General features: G+C 49.3%; 2 protein-coding genes across 10 annotated transcripts in view; both read right to left on the bottom strand.

The window, feature by feature from the left end:
- SLC7A6 (solute carrier family 7 member 6) overlaps positions 1-6,689 on the bottom strand; it is a 31,750-nt gene extending 25,061 nt beyond the window's left edge. For 4 of the 9 annotated variants that reach the window (XR_897111.2, XM_011380536.2, XM_011380537.2 and 1 more), the window contains exons 1-2: positions 6,586-6,683; positions 4,786-4,912 (exon numbers count right to left, since the gene is read on the bottom strand). The gene's annotated coding sequence lies outside the window, so the exon portion shown is untranslated. The other 5 variants (XM_011380538.2, XM_023523539.1, XM_011380540.2 and 2 more) reach the window with 5 other exon arrangements.
- Positions 6,690-9,259: 2,570 nt separating this feature from the next.
- On the bottom strand, positions 9,260-19,499 carry PLA2G15 (phospholipase A2 group XV). Its single transcript, XM_011380534.2, has 6 exons — positions 19,290-19,499; positions 16,206-16,362; positions 13,690-13,808; positions 13,354-13,452; positions 12,734-12,958; positions 9,260-11,203 (listed from the first exon to the last, which is right to left on the bottom strand). The coding sequence occupies exons 1-6, from the start codon at positions 19,402-19,404 to the stop codon at positions 10,692-10,694; spliced, it is 1,227 nt and encodes a 408-aa protein (XP_011378836.1). The 5' UTR covers positions 19,405-19,499; the 3' UTR covers positions 9,260-10,691.
- Positions 19,500-20,525: the final 1,026 nt, after the last annotated feature.

Below are 20,525 nucleotides of genomic sequence, written 5' to 3'. Positions count from 1 at the left end.
TTACTAGATTACCAGTTTATTATAAAAAGATATAACTCAGGAACAGCCAGAAGGAAGAGATGCATAGGGCGAGGTATGTGAGTTTCCATGCTATCTCTGGATGCGTCTCTCCCAGCACCTCCACATGTTCACCAACCCAGAAGCTCCCCAAGCCCCGATCTTTCAGATTTTTTATGGAGGCTAATTAAAAAGGCACAAATGATTAAATCATTGATCACTGGTGATTGGTTCAACCTCCAGTTCCTCTCCCCTCCCCAGAGGTCAAGACTGGTCTGAACGTTCCAACTCTAATTACAGAGTTGGTTTCTTGGCAACCAGCCCTCATCCTTAGAGGAATTAGATGCTTTCCAAAAATCACCTGATTAACATAAACTTGAGTGTGTTGAAAGGGGCTTGTAATATAAATAACAAGACATCTATTTCACCTTTATTGCTCTGGAGCTCTTTCAGGAAGAAAACTGAACATTATAACAAAACATGCCCCAAGATTCTTATGTAGGAAATTACAGGAGCTGTGTGACAGAAACAGTGGACCAAGACCAAATTATATTTAATCACAATATCATAGAGAGGGGGAACAAGAGAGGTAAGCTCACTACACTGGAAAATAAAATCTAGTATAAAATGGAATTTCCTTGACTTCAAACTTCCATTGAGGATGCAGAAAGCTGGACTCCGACTCCTATAACAAGAAAAAGTTGGATAATCTACAAAACCATAACTTTTCTTGAAGCCATCAGAGAACTGAACCAACTAGACTGAAAGTTAAGGAAAAAAAGGGGTTCCAAGGAGAGATGCAAGCTCTGGCTCACTTATGGCAGAGAGAGAATGATGGGACCAACATAGAAAAGGAAAGAAGAATTCAGGTACAATTTTTAATGAATTACTGAAGGTCAAGTGTGGGTTAGCAAGAGCCATAGACACTCAGGTTTTTCTTCACAGACTTCAGTGGATGCGCATAAGAAATGCTAGGCAGGAGACCAGAGAAACCCTTGCAGTAGTGCTCGCCTGGAGAAAATAGTCACTAAGCTGGGAAAAATACAAAGGTCTATCTACCTGGTCCCTTCTCTAAAGAATAAAAATCTTAAACCCTTGGGGAAAGGGCAGCAAACTGTCACTCCCAGGGCAGCTGGGGCAAGGTGAAAGAAAAATAAAACCACGCTTTAAGCCTGGGGGAGGGGCAGGAAATTCTGAACCAGACCCATAGAGGTGTCCTACCCCTGGGGGCTGGGCAGGATCCTCCAGAAAGAACCATACACAGCCCAGACCAAGGGAAACAGGGCCCGCCTAAGACTGAGACTGAACCAAGACTATAGAGAACCCCTGTACTCCCCACCACCGGATTAGCAAGCACCCAGCAACAAGATTACAGTGGTAGACTGTGCCTTGAGGCACAGATGCAGAAAGATGACCTAAAGCTGATGGTAGGTGAAACATAAACACTGAGGAAAAACTGTCCTTCCAGCAATGAAACCCTAAGCTGTAAGGAAAAGCCAGAGGAATTTGAAGCCCTTGGTGCAACTACGGTAACCACAGCAACAACACAACCCAAACACAACTCACCTCCTAACTGACTCAAACTGCCACACTAACAGCCTAGCAAAAGAAGAGGCATACGCATTTCCCAGAAAAAATACTATGCACCTCAGCCTCTACTATTTAACGTACTACAGCACTCAATAACAAATTACAAGCAACACACGCACACACACACACACAAAAGAAAAACAACCCGCTATCAAGAAGCAAAGTAATAAGTAGGAGGAGACTTAGAGATGACTCAGATATTGAAATCATCAGACAGGGACTTTAAAATAACTATGATTATCTGAAAAATAACATAAAAAGAGCCACTTTAACATGAAGAAGGAGCTGCCATCCCAGAGGAACTGCCTTGCTGGTCTTACTCCTCAAACCTTTGGAATGTTAAAACTGGGCAAAAGAATCTTTGGACTGAGCCTAAAGCAGCACTGTACTCCAAGTAATTGTTTGCAAGGATAACAAGAAAGCAGCTGAAATTTAAAGATCTTTAAAACTAGCACCGCTATGTTAGCTTATTTGCACCTATAGAAATTTCTTCCTTAGCTTATTGCCTTTCCCTTTCTCATAAATGCCCCTTGCCTTCACCTCCTAATTGCAACACTATCTGGGTCTGTACCTGAATCAGTGCTATTCTTTTGGATTACGAATGCTTGTTGCTTCTCACATTGGCCTTTTATTTGTAGGTTAATAATACATGAAATGTTCTAATAAGAAAGTTGGGCAGGATGCACAAACAGATGTGGAATTTCAGCAGAGAAATGAAAACCATAAGAGTCAAAATGGGAAAAAGTGAAAAACTAAAACAGAATAGAGCCTCCAAGAGAGTTATAGGCCAAAATCAAACAGTCTAAGGTAAATATTTTAAAAATACTTTTTTTCACTTATTTTTAATTGCTTTAGAATATAATAGATTGCCTAAAGCAAAAATAGTAGCAATGCATTTACAGCACATATAAAAGTAAAATGCATGACAATAGCATAAACGTAAGAAGAATTCAGTTATACAGTCAGTCATAAGATTCTTATATGTGAAATGATGTAATATTACTTAAAGTAGACTCTGATCAATTAAAGATGTACATTGTAGAACTAGGGCAACCATGAAAAAAATAAGAGGTATCAATAATAAGCGAACAGTGGAGATAAAACAGATCATAAAAAGTACTCAGTCTAAAAGAAGGCAGAAAAAAGAACATATGGAACAAACAGACAACAGAAAACAACTAGCAAGATGGCAGATTTTAATCCAACCATACTAATAACATGAAATGTTAATGATCTAAACATACCAATTAAAAGACAGACATTGATAGATTACCTAAAAATGCAAAACCCAATATGCAGTCTATAAGAAACCCATTTTAAAGACATAAATAAGTTACAAGTAAAAAGATGGGAAAAAAAATAAACCACATAAACACTAATCAAAGAAAGGTGGAGTAGCTTTATTAACATAAGACAAAATAGACTTCGGAATAAGAAACATTGCTAGGGATAAAGAAGGATATTACATAATGATAAAGAGGTCAATTCACCAAGAAGATAATTTAACAGACAAATCCATGATTATAGTTACAGACTTCAACACTTCTCTCAGTCATCAACAAAACAAGTAGACAAAATCAGCTAGGACTTAGAAGACCTGAATATGGAATGTGAATTCTGAGAAAAATAAAATTCGTACCTGCAATAGGACTTACCTCCATGCAGGAGATGAGAGGTCAGGGGTGGGAGACAGACTTCCACCCCTCAAGTTTCACAAGATAATATCAACCCTACTATCTACTCAGTTAGTATGAATTCAGTTAGGAATTCTCCCTCAGGATTCCTAACTGAACTCATACTGTGTAGATTCCAATCTTCTTAACAAGGTCTTATCGCTAGAGCCCCTGCTGCAGGCAGTCGCACCCATTGTCCAGTACACTGAATTAGTTGTAGTTTTCTAAACCCTGGAGCCTTAGTTCTAGTTTTGTAAACCCTGGAGCCTATCAGACAAACACATCTTTGCACATGTTGAGCCCTCTGCCTCTAATACTCTTCTCTCACCTTTTCCTCAACCTCCTGGCTGCCATCTTTCTCTATGTATCTCTTTGTGCCCCTAAGGTTTCTAGTACATACTTCTGCCTTAGCAGCCACCTCACTCTGTTCCATTTACTTGCCTTCAGTCTCTCCCAACTAGTTTGTAAGCTCCCCAATATAAGACCTAGAACAAGATCCATACTCAGTCCGTGATCATTGAATAAAAATATATCAAGGACAGAAAATACTTAGAAAATATACAACAAACTCTACTGAAAGTCTGACACCTTGAGCCACCTGCTCCCCAGAACAGCAGCAACAAAGGCTTCACTAAAGAGAAGTGATCCTTCAAGGAAGCCATTGTGAGACAGTGGTCCCCATTATTTTGTCACAGTACTTGTTCTTAGGGTAACAGGTGATAAAGGAGAAAAAACAATGACAAAAAGCTACTATGACAACAATAATGGTTTTTAATTCATTTTCCTTTAATTAGTCACAATAGTACCTACACACACTGTGAAAAAAGCAGTTGATTATTGTGTGAGATGCACTGTTTATCCCGTACCCACAAAGGAGATTGGTGGACTGTCTGCAACAATGGGATGAAAACCACTGATACAAAAAGTTCATAATTAACCCACTATTTCCAGCTAGGTAACTGATATTTGTGAGGAAGGAGGATGCAACAAAATTCTAACAGAGCACCCTCTCTGAATTGGCTTTCCTTTTGCTCTCAAATTTGCCAAAATCTTAACTATGGTGAAAACACAGAGGATTTTTTTTTTCACTTTTCTGAGTCTTATACATTTTCCACAATAAATATACATCAATTTTTTAATGCTTAAAGTTTAAAAAATATAAACTTATTGTACTTCTATCAAATAAAAATTATGTGACTCTTTACATTGGTCTTTTCACCTGGAATACCAGGAAATTCATGATAAAATGCAGCACCCAATCTCAGTGAATAAATATCCTCGCTTTGCTATCTAGTCTTTTCCATGACTTTGGTTTTTTATTTCTAACAATCTCATTGCAAGTATCTTTAATTATAAACCACCACAATTACTATTTAGAAAGAAATATAGTATAGTAAACATATACTTTATATAATAAACAGCTTCTTTACTAGTATCATTTTCATATTGTACACAAATAACTAAAACTCTTTACAAATCACAAAGATCCAAAAAAGCTAACAGAGAACAGACCAATAATATTCACCTGTGAGGAAAAATGCTAACATCACAGTTTCATTAGCCACCTTATCATAAATGGTCAGGTACTGAGAAGAAAATGAGGTCTCCACACCAAGGCCTAATTCCACTTGTCTGTCTTAGCCATTTAATCTCTGCAACAAAGAGTAAGAGGCAAATTATCAAAAAATGAATCTTGAGGGCAGCAGGATGATACTTTCTTTTTTAAAAAAAAAAAAAAAAATCTAAATTTTACATTCCCAGCAGGGGCAGCACTCAATCACTGAGAAGTTCCATCACACCCACAGCAGGGGTTTAACTGAAGCAACCAGCCCAAATGTGTCAGAGAACCAGCCTGGTCATCTCAAATCATTCATGTCTAGACAGCTGTTGCTCCCCAAGTCCCAGATTCCCATCACTTTCGTAGAAACTTACCCACATATTGGAGACTACAGCAGGAAGCATAAAGAATAGAGATTAGGAAATTTCCTGTACCAAAAAGTGCCAAGGAGGTCAGTCACATAACTGGTATTTATTTTGTGCTGCAATAAAAATATGTCCACAGCAAGACAAGGAATGAGGAAGACAGGAGAAAATCAGGCTTGTGGTTTTCCACATTATTTGTCAGGAAAGTAAAATCAAACTAAGAACGTGAATGACAGTCTGAGATGAAAGTCAGGGAGAAAACACCAGTAGCTCACAACGGGACCTTAGCAATGTGGGCAGCCTGGGAAGTTTCCTAAAGAGCCTCACAGCAAGCAAAGAGAAGTAAAAATGATCTCAGACAGTATTCACAGGCTTTCAAAAGTCTGCTCCTTCTAGATCTTCAAATCAGGGAGCAGCTTTCAGAGCTAAGCCCCAGATGGCTCAGCATTCTGCTACCATGGGGTCAGATTCACTGGTTGTGCTTTTTTTCCCGGTCAAGAGCAGAGACCAAATTCTTTTTAACTGTATCACCAAGAGGTACTCAGATACATCTGTTAAAATAAATACTGATTCCTACTTATACTATTACACAACGTGGTGCTCAAACTGTTTGCTTACTGCTTAGCGAAGAAGTCTCAAAATGTTTCACAAATATCTGTCCATTTATAACATGAGATGATCAAACAAGATGACAGGACACGGAGACACTAGAAAGAGCCCTAATGACAGTAAGACCCCTTCTCTAGCTTCACTAGGCCAGCAGCTTAAGCCCAACATTATTTACAGCAACCCCAAGAAGCTCTAGTCCTGCCTTCCCAACCTCAGAGTCTTGCACCCTCTTCTCACTGAGTCTCACACACCGCACAGGTCCTCTTTCTTACCACTAGATTCACACTTGAGTATCTCAGTCTCTCTCACACATTCATAGTGTTCTGCTCAGGGCCACTCTCACCAGTCTCTCTCACACTTACAGTCTCTCTCACTCTCACGGAGTCTCATGGAGACCCTCACATTCAGGGTCTTGCACACTCACAGTCACTCTCAGCCTCAGGGTTTCACAGCCACTTTCTAGTCCAAGCTGTGTGTTTCTCTCTCACACACACGCACGCATACATGCGCGAGGAGTCTTTCAAACATGCTCAGTCTTCCACTCAGGGTCTTCCACACTCCTGGAGTCAGTCACCCTTTCGCTCGGGGTCCCTCTTACACGCACAGCGTCACGCTCTGGCATGCTCTCAACCGCAGCGCCTCTCACATGCCCCGGCCCATCCGCCCCGCGCCCTTTCCCGGTCCCGCATCCCGCGGACGGCGGCGGCGGCAGCAGCTGCGGTGGGGACGAAATCGGCCCCAATGGACGTGGACCTGTCATGCTGCCCCCGCGCGCCTGCCCAAGGCCCGTTACCTCACGGTGACCAGATGCAGCCAGGATGCTCCGTAGCCCCGCCGCCACCGCGGCCGCGCCTGCTCAGGCCCCGCCCCCGCTACGTCACCGGCCGCCGGATCGCGATAGCTCGCACCGCGTCGGGATGGCGCACTCCTCCGCGTGCGGCTCTTCTGGGGCTCAGGTGCTGCCCGCCGCGGCCTGGAGATCCGGCTGGTAGCTCTCACACATCCATGTGTGCCGCCACGGCCTCTGCGTGCACTTGGCGCCCAGCCCCTAGGCTGGCCACTCCGGGGCCCACGTGGGCCGTGACCTGGACGCAGCTACCCTTGCCAACTGGAGTGCCACTCCCTGACCTTGCACAGCGTCACTTGGGCCTCTGAGGGTCTAAATACGGGGACGCTGGGTCGCACTGGTGGGGAGCAGGAGTTTGGGTATGGTCAGTCTGGAACCAGAAGATGTGCAGTTGTGACAGGTCCCCATACCTCATTTCTATGTGACCCGTGGCTTGCGCCCCACACCCAGGGGCACCAACAAGTCAGTTCACCCAAGGAGCTCTAAACACCCTCCTTACCTGGTTCACAGCCACCCCGCTGCCTAGAGACTCTAGAAAGACACAGACCCAGGACTTGTCCTCCGGACCACATCCATTGAGCATAGACAGACGCTGCCGGGTTTCCGTAGCCAACCCTGGGCCTTCCTGGGGCTCAGGCTTGAAGACATTTTTTCTGTCCTCATCTTGCCTGATCCTGCTGACACTTCTCTTAGAGGACTGCACCTCCCTGCCTCTTTATGTCTCTCTGGTTGCTCCTCTATCTCCTCCGGGCTCCTTTTCTTCTAGTGCCTATGGGGCTCTAAGGCCTTCTGACCTCATGGGCAGCTAAGCCCTCCCTCCTTAGCTTCCTGCCCACACCTCAAGCCGTGACTCTCTTCTGGACCATAGATTCATTTCCCCCAGACACGTGTTCACAACTGCACATCTTCTGGTTCCAGACTGACCAAACCCAAACCCCTGCTCCCTACCAGTGTGACCCAACCAGAGATGGACAGCAACCTGGACCCTTCCTCCTCCAGCTCACTAGGCCCTGCATTTCATGGTTTTCTTCTCCCCAGCTGTAATATAGCCTCCCAACCCATATCCGGCTCCCTCTAACCCATCCCCACAGGATAGGAGGGTGTTCCGAAAATAGATTGGAATGACTTCATTTCCCATCTACCTAAAATCCTTTTCGTCTTCCTATGGACCTGAGATGATGATCCTTGAAGAGCGCTCACTGAAGCTGACCTCATAGGAATCTCTTAGGAATACCTTCTTTAAGTGTCAATGAGAGTTTGTATGTTTTTGGAGTCATTAAAGAGTCTGACTCTTCCCTCCGGATCAGTTCCTCCTGCCTTCCTAGAGGCTCTGGACACTTGTGTCACTCAATGGCAGCCAGTCCACTTGTCCTTGCAATAGCCACATATACAACCTTCCAGCTCCCAGACCTCTGGCTTTGCTGTCTCACACCCAGTTACAGCAGCCCACCAGCTTTAAGCCCAGTATGCACTAAGCACTAAATCAGATGTTCTCCAACACCATCAGTGTCCTTCAAGGCTACCTTGCAGGGTACATTTATTCATCCTCATTCTTCAAATGAGAAAACTGAGATTTGGGGAGGTCAGGAGACACCCCAGGCTACTTGCCTGGAGCTGGTGGAGCTCAGATTTGAACCTCGGTCTGCTGGTCCTGAAACCTGCTCTGACTCCATACCCTCTCTGCAGCTGTGAAACTAAGGGTGGCAGTTTAGCTGAAACGGGTTCAGGTGTAAGTGAGTGGCTGCAAGGCCACCACAAGGGAATGGGTGGGTGGGTGTCGGCAGAACTGGGAGTTAGGTTGGGCAAGGCCTAAGGGTTTTCTGCCTTTCATGTTGTCATCCTTTTACCAAGGCCAGCGATGCAGCTGGACCTGTGTATCCCTAGGCATCCTCACCCTCTCTGGGCCACCCTTTCTCCCAGGTTTGACCAATAACTGTGCAGCGAGAGGGCTCAGAGCACCCTCTAGTGGCCTAGGCTGTATCAAAGCCTGAAGCCCAGACTGGACCTGCCCTGTGGAGGCACAAACTGGAGCTCCTACCACCCCGACTGGCCTCGGCTCTGGGCTCTGCACCATAGAATTCAGGCCTGGACTCCATCTCCATGCATGCTTCCCTGTTTCAGACTCTGTTTCTGTCTATCCATCTTGGCCTCTGTCCATACCAGTCTCAGCCTAGGATCTCTTCCTCCCTCCATCTCACTCTGTCTCCAAAGCAGAACAGATGGTGGGTAGAGAAGCTGAAACAAAGAAGGGTGGTGTCCTGAAAAGAACTCTAGGTTCAAAGGATGCTGAGACCTGCTAGCTGAGAGAGAGAAAGCTAGAGAGTCCAGCCAGGGTGACCCACAGGATTGTCCTGGTACCTAGCTCGGGGGTGGCATGTAGGCCCTGCTGATCAGGCAGGAGCAGGAGCTGCATTCCAACAGGAATGTTTCAGTTCCTGGTTCTATGTCGCAGGAGGGAAAATAGATTCCAGAAGAGGCGGCAGAAGGATAAAGCCCAAAGTGGTGCATAGGAGCCATGCTTTGGTGTTGAGAACCCATCAAGGCTCCAGAAAAGGCCTCGCCTGACTACCTGCTTCTCTAGCCCCTTTACCCCTCCACCACTTCCCACCTCTCAAGGTACTTTACAGTATCCAGAATACTTTTATTGCCAGAATCGAGGTACAGCCTGCTCAGAGCCCCATGCAGGTGAGGCCCACCACTCAGAAACAAAGGGAGAGACAGATGCTGGGTATGTACACAACAGAGAAAATCCGGCTCCACAGAAATCTTGTGGGAGAACAGCACAGTCTAGTCTGACTGTGGCTTTGGGGCCTCACCCTAGAGGCTAGACCCAAGTCTTGGCTTATAGCTGTCGCCTACTTGGAGACCACTGCCACCAAGGTAAATCCAGATTCTCCAGCCCTGCTATCACAAGGAGACTCATGCAGCACCTCTGAGGCAGACAGAAACCCCCAAGGGGGCTCCAAGGCACCTGGGTCTCACAGGGTCCCAAAGTATGTTCTGAGCTGTCCCTGCAGACTAAACACCACTGAGCTGCCTGGTGGAGGTATGTGCTGGGCAGGATGGGCAGAAGCCCTGTCTCCTTTCGACTCTGTGCCAGCCCACTTGGGTACTAGAGAAACCGTGGGGAAGGGTGGCAGTATGGTGGTAGAGTTAGCAAGAGGGCAGTTCAGGGAAACTCCAAATCATCTTGTCTGTGTCCTTAAGTTTTCTTTCTTCATGAGGACCTAAAAGGCCATGGCACTGGGCCCTGCTCTTATCCTTGAACCATAGTCCCAAGGTAAAGGAAGCTAACATCAGTACTGTGGGAAACAGCCCGACCAAGGGGATCAGAGCTCCTGGGCCACGGCTGCAGAACTAAGGGGCCATCTGCTGCCCAATCCTGAGCTAGGCTGTTTTTAGAGGTGAGGGAGGTAAGAGTGAATGCCCCAGAGCCTGAGAACCACGGAGAACACAACAATCTGCCCCTGCCTGCAGGGGAAACTGGACTGCCCTCAGAAAGCCACAGTCAGACTGTCAAGCAGCTATGCTACAAGGAAGCCAGCAGCTCCAGCCACCCATGGCCAGTAGTAGGCTCACCTGTGGCCAGTGTGTGGGAAGGGTCACCCTAGGGACCAGGAGCCCATTCCTGGGGCCTGTGGGGGTAGGAACCACAGCTTAGTCATATCACTTACAGGAAGGCTGAGGGGCCAGGCCTGGTGGGTAAATGTGAAAAGGCCACAGGCATAGGAGGAACACATGGCCCCTGAGTTGGGGATTGGATCCAGGTGCCAGCCAATCCACCTGCAGAGCCAGTCCTGAGGTCACAATTCCATCAGCAGCAGCATTCTTTCCATTAAGGGTCCCTCAAGTGAGTCTAGACTATTTCTTCCTTCCTCCCTCCCAGAGAAAGGATAAGAAACAGCACTTCATATGGAAGATGTTTCACAACCAAAGACTCAGGACCTTGGATGGTCAGTCACAAACTGCTAAACTCATGGGCCATCGCAGCCCCAGAGTCCAAGAGAAGCAGCTGTAGCCGAGCCATCGCGCAGCCCTGGCTGGGACAGGAATCAGGGCCCAAGGAGCATGCGTTTCAGATAGGCCAGGGTAGTGGCATTGGCCAGCATTTCAATATGCTCACTGCCTGGCAGCGCCTGCAATGATACTTGGTGTGCCTGGTGGTTGCGCCAGGTCTGGCAATGCAGGGCACTCTGCAAGTTCACAGTGCCATCACCATCGCCAAAGTAGATTTTAGGGTCGCGGTCCGGGAAGCTCTCATAGTAGAAGGAGTCCGGCGTGGGGACATCAGTGCCATAGAGGCAGTGCAGCTGTACGCCAGGTGGCATTGTGACATCTACCAGCCCTTCCGTGTCCTGCCGCATGAGCCAGCCATCTTCAAAGCCAATGTCCTGGAAGAACCGGTGATAGTCGCGCAGCGTGTAGTTGGCCGTGGGTGTGCGCACGAAGACCTTCTCAGGTGACCAGGTAGAGTTATAGGGCAGGAGCCAGCTGGTAGAGACAGCAGATCGCTGCTGCTCCCGGATCTTCAGGGGACTAATGACCGGGATCCGATTGTTGTCTCCTGCAGGGAGAAGGCTCCAGTGAGTCTGTGCTCAGGAATGCAAGTTGGTTGGGCAGCATGTCTATCACCAAAGACCCTGCTGGACCCCAGCCAGTGGCCTGGTCAGCACACCGCCATCTCCCCACTGTTATCATTATAACTCCCATGCCTGCATTGGCTTTGTTTCCCTTTATTTTTGCTACGTCTGGGAAGCACCCAACCAAGACTTGTTTCACCAGGGACTAAGGCCGCACACACCCACAAGGTGACTTATCACTGGGCCTCTAGGCACTGACCTTATAGAAGGTGAATCAGCAGGTGTCGGCCTAAAGCATGTTCCTTTCTTGTTTATTACATTGAGCTATGTAAACATTTTTCCTAGGTTTAGATCTGCAGAGAGCCAGCTCTGGTCTCATGCTTGCCTGTCACTGACCTGGGCAGCCAGGTTTACAGGATACAGGGCAGGAAAGGAGGCTGCAAACAGAGTGACCGTCCTTCTTACATAGGAATGCCAACAACACAACAACCAGCCAGTGAGACCTCCAGAAGGTGAGTCGACTAGGGAACAGGAGCCTCTGACCCTGTTCAGGACCCTCTGACTGACCACAGGAACACAGCTTTGCCTGGTGGGGCCTGGCTCGAGGACCCCCGAGGAAAGAGAAGCCCTTAGCTAGGAGTCCATGACTACCGCCCCTCCTACCCCACCCCTGCTCCCCAGACTGAAAAAGCTGTTTCCCAGCATCTGAAGTAAAGCTCTAAAGAGACTCACAGAGAAGTTGCCCAGCCAATCTAGGGTCTCCACTGGAACAAGCACTGGGTCTGACCTGACCACAGTGGTCAGCTGACCAACAAGCAGGTCAGGCAGTGCTAGTGACTTGAGGAAGAAAGCACATCAGACGCCTGGCACAGCCCTGGCTTGTGGCTCCTAAAGTGAGGGGCCGTGGGCCTCATGCCTGGTCCTGGCAGAGGAAAAAAAGCCCTATCGCTGCAGCTGTCAGGTTCTGACAGTCATGAAAAGGCAGGCGGATTAGGGAGGAACGGGAAGTAGGTGGCTTTCCCAGCTGCTTAGCAAGCAGGCTCACACAGATCTGCACCCGTTTCCTCCCCATGTTGCCAACAGAGGTTCCCCACTGCTATACACAGAGGTATAACTCATAAACAGGAAACTGCAGTCCAGCCTGCCTTCTCTGGGGCAAAGGCAGTATGAAGAAATGAGGATGGGGGTAGGAGCAAGGGAGAAGACTCTCCCAAAGAACTCTGGGTCAAACCCAGTAGGCTGGCCAGGCACCTGCCTGACCAACAGTTATGCCACTCCATGTTCATGCTGTAGAAACTTACAGAGATAACAAGGGTCATCAACGAGAGAGGTGACATTAGGAGTAGTGTTAAGATTCTTTTTTGGAAAAATATATTTGGAAAAAAATACCATTCTGGAGAAAGGTTGTGACCCACAAGAAAAGACACAAGGGTGGCCCAGGAGGACACTGTAGAGGGAAAGAGAGGGTGCCGCCCCCAACACAGCCCCCCATGCTGGGCCAAGCAGAGTCTTACCTGAGGCCAGAACGCGTAGGGTCTTGGCCACGCCCCCCCAAGGCGCACCCAGTGCCAAGAAGGCACGGATGTACTTGTCCTTCCAGGCCTGTGGCTGCCGCTGCAGAAAGTAGAGCGTGTACATGTTGCCCATACTGTGGGCAACCAGCACCACGGGGCCCCCATACAGCTGATGCATCTCCTCGATCATCTCCCGGAGGGCCAGGAAGTAGGGCCCGTTTTCATCTGCAGGCCAGAGCCAGGCAGGGGTCAGGCAGGAAGGGTCCTGGGGCCTGATTCAGACGTTTTTCAGGCCAGGCCCAGGACTAGGTAGGCAGGGAGGGTACTAAAATCCAAGTGGGAGTGGTCTGGTTTCCCCTCAGGTTTCACGAAGGTAGGAAACAAAAGGGATCCTTTTCCCCTCCTCAAACTCACTACCTCTCCCCAGGGCTCAGAGACCTAGAAATCCTGGGGTGAGGGCTGGGAAAGGACAGAAGGGATTGACCAGGGGTGGTAGCTGTCACTGCTGGGCTAGACGCCAGAGGCCCAGGGGTAGGTGAGAGCCGAGGGCCTGTGGTGGCTGTGACCTCCTCATCCCCACCTCCCAAGACCTCAGATAGGAAACAAAGATGACTACTTACTTGGGGCTCGGCGCCAGTCATAGGGGGCCCCCCGGACATCCTCACCCCGTGTGTAGCCCCAGCCCACAAGGCTCTCCACCATAGTGTGGAAATAGGAACCTATAGACAGAATGCATAGGATTAGAAAAGGTACAGCCAGTGCAAACAACCTACACCACAACTGCCGAGGAGACAGTGACATCTACTGCAAAGGTCCCTGAAGGAGTGCTCTGTGCCCACACGGATCAGACACTTACTTCACAGGTTACCCCTTCAAACAGACAGGGTTCTTCTCACTCAGGAATCCAGCAAAACCTCCAGCCCCATCCCCTGGAGAGCACGAGAAGGGCTACATACCCACACTGCTTTTGCTGGGGTCCAGAAACTCCAGTGCAAAGGTCTTCCCAAAGCCAGGGACATGCATATCCACACCATCAGGAAACTGGGTGGTCCGGGACGTTCTATTGTACACCAGCCTATCAGGAGGGAATACTGAGCTGGTGATCCAGCATTGGCACTGAACTTGGGTTTGTCCCAATACTGCCTTATGTACTGAGCCTTACTCCCTTCCTATCCTCAGGATTGGTCATATGTATAGGGAAGACCAAAAAAGTAACTGTGGGGGTTTTCAGAGCTAGTCACCAGATACGTGCCTCTGTGGTAAGGGAATAGTTTTGAGCTAAAGGCAATATTAGCTTCAGTCTCAAACTACCTAGATGTACTTGAATTAGGGGCCTTGCCCATAATGAGATTATCAGTGATAATCTCTTTTTGATCCACCTGTATGGCAAGGCAAACTTCTATTTACTAAACATCTGCTCTTTTTATCATTCTGCAATGACCTTTTTGTGCCCCCAGGGCAACTGCCCTCATCCCTAGCTCAGAAGGTCTCATATGTCCGTGTTCTCCTTCTGTCTCTGAACATCTCATGCATGTTTGGCCTCTGACTCTCTCATGTATACGGGGTTTCCACACATACGTATGTATTCAATTCAGTTATTTTCTCTTGTTAAGATGTTTCATGTCTGATTATTACACCAGCCAAAAAAACCCTGAGGGTAGAGAAAAGTTTGTTCCTCCCCTACATAACAAAGCAAGTTTACAAAACACAGATCAGAGCGAGGACCCTCACCAAGGCTCACTCCAAAAATTGATCCCAGGATCCCTGTTGAGACAATATTCCTTTTTCCTCAGTGTCACCCACCCCAGAATGCAGGTCTTAGATCTGGTTGGGAGACGTTAGTGCCAGGCCTAGCTCTGCCATGAACATCACACTTGACCCCAAAAGGCAGGCAGGCTAACCTCGCAGGTTCCCATCACTCCATCTCTACAGACCTAGCTCCTGTCACCCACTACAACACATTACAGGGCAAAGGAGATGGTGAGAGCAGCACATAACAGAACCAGACAAAGAGATCTCCACTTCAGTGGCTGCTGTGTGGGTAGACAGGAAAGGCCTGGAGAAATGATGAGGACAGGGTAGTGGGAGACAGGAGGAAAGCCTATGCCAGGCCAGAAATCCTGCTCTGGCCTCCCCTGATAACAAGGAGGCAAATGTGCCTGAGAAAACACAGGCTAGACCTGCAGTCCCTGGTGGTCCTGAGACCCACGCCATCTTAAAAATCAGCCACAGAAAGCTGACAGGATCTCTAACAGTAGCCCAAATAATAGGGCCTGGTAGCCCACTCTCCCTAGGGCAACCTGTAGATTATCTCAGTCGCCATTCAGGAAAGTGCAGAAAATTGTTCTGGAAAGCAAGGCAGCTCTGTGCTGGATTAAAATCTAAACAGGTCACAGGAACAATGAAAGTAGACAAGCCCCTTTAGGTATCAGCCCTAGCCTCCAATTGGCAGTACCTGAGACCATGACTCTGGTACAAAAATAGAAATGCAGACCAACAGCCCAGAAATAACTCTGATCACACTCAGAGAAGGAAAGAGTCAACAAAGCAGGCATCTTAAACTACTGAGAAGGACAGGGTGCCTGGAGGGACAGCTAGTGCATCTGGTATGGGGGGCAGTTAATTTGTTAGATTCAGCTCAAATATTTATTGAGCACCAGTAGTTGCTCCAGGTTCTACTACTATAAAGATAAAAGAGATACCATCCTTGCCTTCAGGGAGCTCAGACTGGGAGAGAAATTCAGCTCAGTCAGATTAACACAATTCTGGGTTTGAATCCTGTTTCTGACACTTATTAGCTGAGCAACCCTAGGCAATTTTGTAACAGATTTGAGCTTCCTGATTTCCTCCACCATAAAACAGGTTTGAAGACAGTACCAGTTTCACAGAGTTGCTATAAAATTAAAAGAAATTATGTAAAATGTACAGTATCTACTCTTGGGAAACATCCTTGGAAACAAAATTTGATGAGGGTTAGAGGAAACAGACATGTGGCATGCGGGAAGGAGAAGTTCACAGCTCTGGGGAATGGCAGGGACCTGACTCAGGTTTTAAAGAGTGAATAGGAGGGAATTTATCAGGCAAAGGGTGTAGAGGTAGATTCCAGGCTGAAAGAACAGCATCTGCAAAGGCATGGAGACCCGGCATGTCCCAGGAAGAACAAGCAGCTGAAGGGAAAGGCGTGGCCCAGCCAGAGGCAAGGGAAGGGGTGGCAGCCATGCTGCAGCTAAGAATGGGCTAAAGCACAGAAATCACAGGTAGGGCTCAAGGCGCAAGTGTGGATCGGAGAGGGTAGGGACAAGGGAAGAAAGTTCTGTCTGAGATTGCAAAAGGTGGTGCCTACCAGACTGAGGAAATGGGAAGGGAGAAAAGTCAGTGACCTTGAGGTCTCTTGAGGTGAGGATGAGATGGAAATGGGCTCTGGAAGACTCTTTGAGTTGTTGAGCAGCACCATCTGCACCCCAGCTCCCACCTGATATTGTCGATCCAGCAGTCAATGATGACAGGCAGCAGCAGTTCAAGGTTCAGCCAGAGTGTGAAGTAGCTGTCTGTTTTCTTGGAGCAGAGGTAGTGCACGACCTTTGGCTTGTCCAGCTTTGCCTCCAGCTGGTTGCCCAAATCACCAGGCACTGCAGTGGGTCATAGAGCATTCATGAAGCCCTGGGCCTGATAGGCTGGAGACTCTCAAGGCTTGAACCCAAAGGCCTCTGACCTACAGGCGTCCCAGGCTAGTGTAAGTAGGACCTTGTTCACTCTGACTAAAGGACTGAGAAACAAGACAGAGCACTGGGCCACTTAACCAGCCAAAATTGATTCCAGAGAAAGCACAGGCTTGTGGAGGGTAGCAATGAACAGAAAAACAGTTGAAAGAAGCTCATACTGGCATTTGCTGACCTACCGAGGTCTCCAGGCCTTGCTAAAGGCCAGGGCCCAGTAAGGTTCCAAAGGGCGGATCATCTGGAGCACCCCAGAATTTCAGCACACCTGGACCAAGCACTGGAGATGGTGACCTTTAAACAACACACCATTCTGACAATAATCCAGTGGTGGGTGGGGGTAAACAGGCCTCAAGGATGACTTCGCTCTACCCAAGCCTATCGAGTCTACTCAGAGCCTTGGGGGGTCTTGTGCACTCAAACCTATCCCTGTTGCTTCACTGCCCAACATTCAACGCCCTTTGGAGTCTACTTCCAGAGAGCTTTCAGGCCTCACCTGCTCCCACATGCCATGCTCTCAACACCTCTCTAATTCATCCGCATTTAGGATCCATAATCACTATGAACAACCAGTGCTTGGCTCTCCTGGGCATTCGCTGAACTTTAACTGTGAACCTAGCCCTGCAGAGGAGGCTCTCCCTGTGCACCATCTCACAGTGTCCTCAGGGAAGCTATGGGAGGCAGCTGCCTTCACCTCCTTTCATGATGTGGGTGCAGAAGTGGAGAGTCTCCAACATGACAGCCACTGGATGACATGCCAGTGGACTGGGCAGGGGAGTGCAGAGACCTTGGTCATTGTTTTCCCCCAAGGAAATGGCGAAAGAGGAAGTCACCAGATCTGCTTTGCTAGTATGCCTTTTATTCTGGCCAGGCTGTGTGACCTCTAAAAATAGTAGTGGTCACTTCTGGAGCCCCTTTGTGCCTAGAACTAGGATGAGAGTCATCCGTATGCTTCTCACCTCAAATAACACTGGGAGAAAACATCCTTATTATGCCCACTTTACAGATGAGGAGCCTAAGGCTGAAAGAGGTAGAAATGGCTTGCTATAGTCCCTTTCCCCTTCCCAGGGTCTTCTGTGTCACTTCTCTGGCCTCTGCTTCCGCTACCACCAATTTGAGTCCTACCCATGGACACTGGTCACACTTGGATGCTGATCCTCTGGTGGCCAAGAGCAGGTCCCTGCTCTTTGCTCAAGAACAGCTTGTCCGCTGCCTGTCATGGGGTTTCCTAAGATTAATGACAACAGCCTCACTCTCTGAGAAGCTGGGTTAGGATTCCAGTTGCTCTGTGACTCTGGGTGGGGCCTGAGGCTCCTCTGCTGTGAACTAAGATAACCGAGAATTCAATGAATTAATGAGTACAGTTAGCACCCATCAAGGAGCAAAGCCTGCATGCCTTTCACAGGACCACACACTTTCCAATGCTATATCTTTTATACTCGGAACTCCTTAGGCCCACTCATGGCTCCCTGAGGGATTCCAGGATAAAGTCCACATTCACAAGCCTGCACAATCCACTCTTCCCTCACCCCACTCCATTCCAGACAGCCTGGGCTGCCTCCCTCCCTCCCTCCCTCCCTCCCTCCCTCTAAAGTGTAGTTCCCCTTTGCCTGGAACTCTCTCTTGGCCACAGCTCTAGCTGCATACTCCAGGAAGCCTTCTCTGACTGGGTTGGTGGAGTCTCTCTGCTTGCTCACCACAGACTTGACCTCTGGGGATTATCATGAAAGCTTAAGAAAGGCAAGGCCAAGTTTGCCCAGTTCTCATGGTAAACCTAGGCCCAACATCCCCCTGGAGCATTTCTAGGCCCAGAGATCATGGTGGAGGACTCCTTGGGACCAGAATGCCTGCCAACCCTACCCTTCTGTGAGATGCATCATCCTCATTAAAATACTACCAGCAGCAAGAGCATGGGGGTCATGCTGCAGCAGACTCAATATGTAACATATACCTCAGCATGCCTCTGCCTTCAGGAGTCCTGGCTAGTCACCAACACAGAACCTTTGGGTGGGAGTGGCAGCCTACATGAGGTATCCAACACCCCCAAGACAGAAGTGTCATTCCTTCCCACTACAAGGAAACACTGTGGTTCCTGTACAGTTGCCAGGGCCAGGACCAAGGAGGGGGTAAGCAGGAGAGGTCACCTATCCCCAACGTAGCTTAGTTCAAGTCACTCTGGAAGGGTGAAAGCACAGGCAAGCTCACTGACTTCCATTCATAGCCGCTGTCCCAACTCTTACCATCTTTAGCCATCCTTAGATTTCCTAGGGCCTCCTCCCTCCGACCCAATGCCACCCATTTGAGTTTGCGGGGAACCCTGGCTGCAGGGTAGGACAGCAATCCTTTCCTCAAACAGCTTCCTTCTAGTAGTAATGCCCTCTGAAACGTGTGGAGCTGCAAGGGTGGAGGGAGACAGCCTCCTAGCCAAGCCCAAATCAACTTTAAGGCCCCTGAGGGCCAACTCTGAGGCCACCTAACCCCCGCACCGGCCCCCAGGAGTGGGGCCAAGGGAACTCAATTTTCTGCAGCTAAAAATATGGGGATAAGGCAAAGCAAGGCAAGACAAGGTTTGGGACTGACGTGGGCAGGAGGACCGATGGACAACTGCACAGTAACACTCCCATTTACCCCCATATTCTACAGAGGAAAGTGACAGAGAGGTTGACCACACCGCGCCCAGTATGGCGGGAGATGGACAGACTGACTCAGGTGACAAGACGGTCATACGTTCCCTGACCCCGTGCTTAGAGCAGATGTAAACAGGGAAGACAGTCCCGCCCCCGAACCCTGTTCTGCCCAAATCACTTGCGAACAGACCCACGACTGGACACGCGTCTCACCCAGGACCACAGGGGACGGACGTCCAGTCTGGAGAGCCGAGACTGCAAGCAGCAGGAGAAACAGTAGGCCCCCCAGGAGCAGGGGTGCGCGGTAGAGGAAGAGACAGAGACCCATGGCGGGAGACCGCGGCTCCGGGGCCGAAGCGCGGATTCAGCGCTCCGGGCTCGCGCCTAGGCCCGGGTACGGCGACGCGCTTAACCCCGCCGCCCGCCACCGCCCACAGCGACTGAGCCAATCATGATCCACCTCCCTCAAACTGCCTGCCAATAGGTACTCGCCGCCAGGCGCGTTCCCCCCAGTCGGAGATTCCCGCCCCGCCCCTGCCCATCCCAGGCCTGCTCCCTAGACGCGCTGCGCGCCGAGCGCATCGATCGATCCGCGCTCACCCGGGCATCCACGCTCTCGGCTGCGGACCCCGCGGACCCAGCCCGCCGCTGCTGGGTACCCAGCCCTAGGCTCCATACTCGAAGCTTACGCTGCGCAGCCCTCACCTTCGATTCCTGGCGTCTCCCTGACCTGAGATCTGGAATTGGTCGGGCCGAGTGGCGATTCAGTGCTCGCCGCTGCTGAGGAATCTGGGGCAAAGCAAGGGGAAGGAGAGAAGGGAGTCCCAGGCAGTTTTTGGACATTAGGCGACCAAAGCTGACCAGGACCTTTGCGCAACCTCCACCTCGGTTCTTCTCACCCTCCTTCGAGGGCACCTGGGTTGTTCAGGCAACCCCGGCCCAGGCAGGCCCCTGCCGTCTGCTCCGGAGCTGGGGGGAGGGGGATGGGGGGAGTTAGGAATGTGGACGAGATGGAGAGAGGACAGCTCAGCATGTTTCGATTCTAAATGAGAGATGTTTGTCCGCCCTTTTTAGGGGCACGGAGCGTGAAGTCACCCTGCCTGACCGAGAAGTTCGCGCGCAGGTTTGAGAACGAGCTGAGCCTCTACCCCGCTCCTTGGGCCATCAGCAAGTTGCCCCACAGAGTGGGAGGGGTGTTGGGACCTTGTGGTCCCCCCAGCCACTCCTACCGCATGAAAACCTGGGGATCCAGGACACAGACTCCTTGCATGAGGAATTGGGGGCGAATAGAGTGGGTAGAGACTTGACAGTTAGTTTTATGCCAGCACCATGCATACTCTGGGAAAGGAGGGCCATGTGTTTGGTGACTGGGGTTCTTGATCCTCCACACGCACACTCCCTCTTAAGGGCGAGTCACACCCTGCTGAGCTAGTTTCAAGACGTCTATCC

This window comes from Pteropus vampyrus, unplaced genomic scaffold (genome assembly GCF_000151845.1).
Source record: "Pteropus vampyrus isolate Shadow unplaced genomic scaffold, Pvam_2.0 Scaffold394, whole genome shotgun sequence".
Lineage (NCBI taxonomy): Eukaryota > Metazoa > Chordata > Mammalia > Chiroptera > Pteropodidae > Pteropus > Pteropus vampyrus.
Note: the sequence above shows the minus strand (reverse complement) of the source record. Positions and strands in the feature narration are given on the sequence as shown.

Coding starts and splice junctions, on each gene's coding strand:
- PLA2G15 (XM_011380534.2), bottom strand. CDS start 19,404: ATGGGTCTCTGTCTCTTCCTCTACCGCGCACCCCTGCTCCTGGGGGGC. Junction 13,453..13,689: donor CCCCAGCAAAAGCAGTGTGG/GTATGTAGCCCT, acceptor TTCTGTCTATAG/GTTCCTATTTCCACACTATG. Junction 12,959..13,353: donor TGACTGGCGCCGAGCCCCAA/GTAAGTAGTCAT, acceptor TCTGGCCTGCAG/ATGAAAACGGGCCCTACTTC.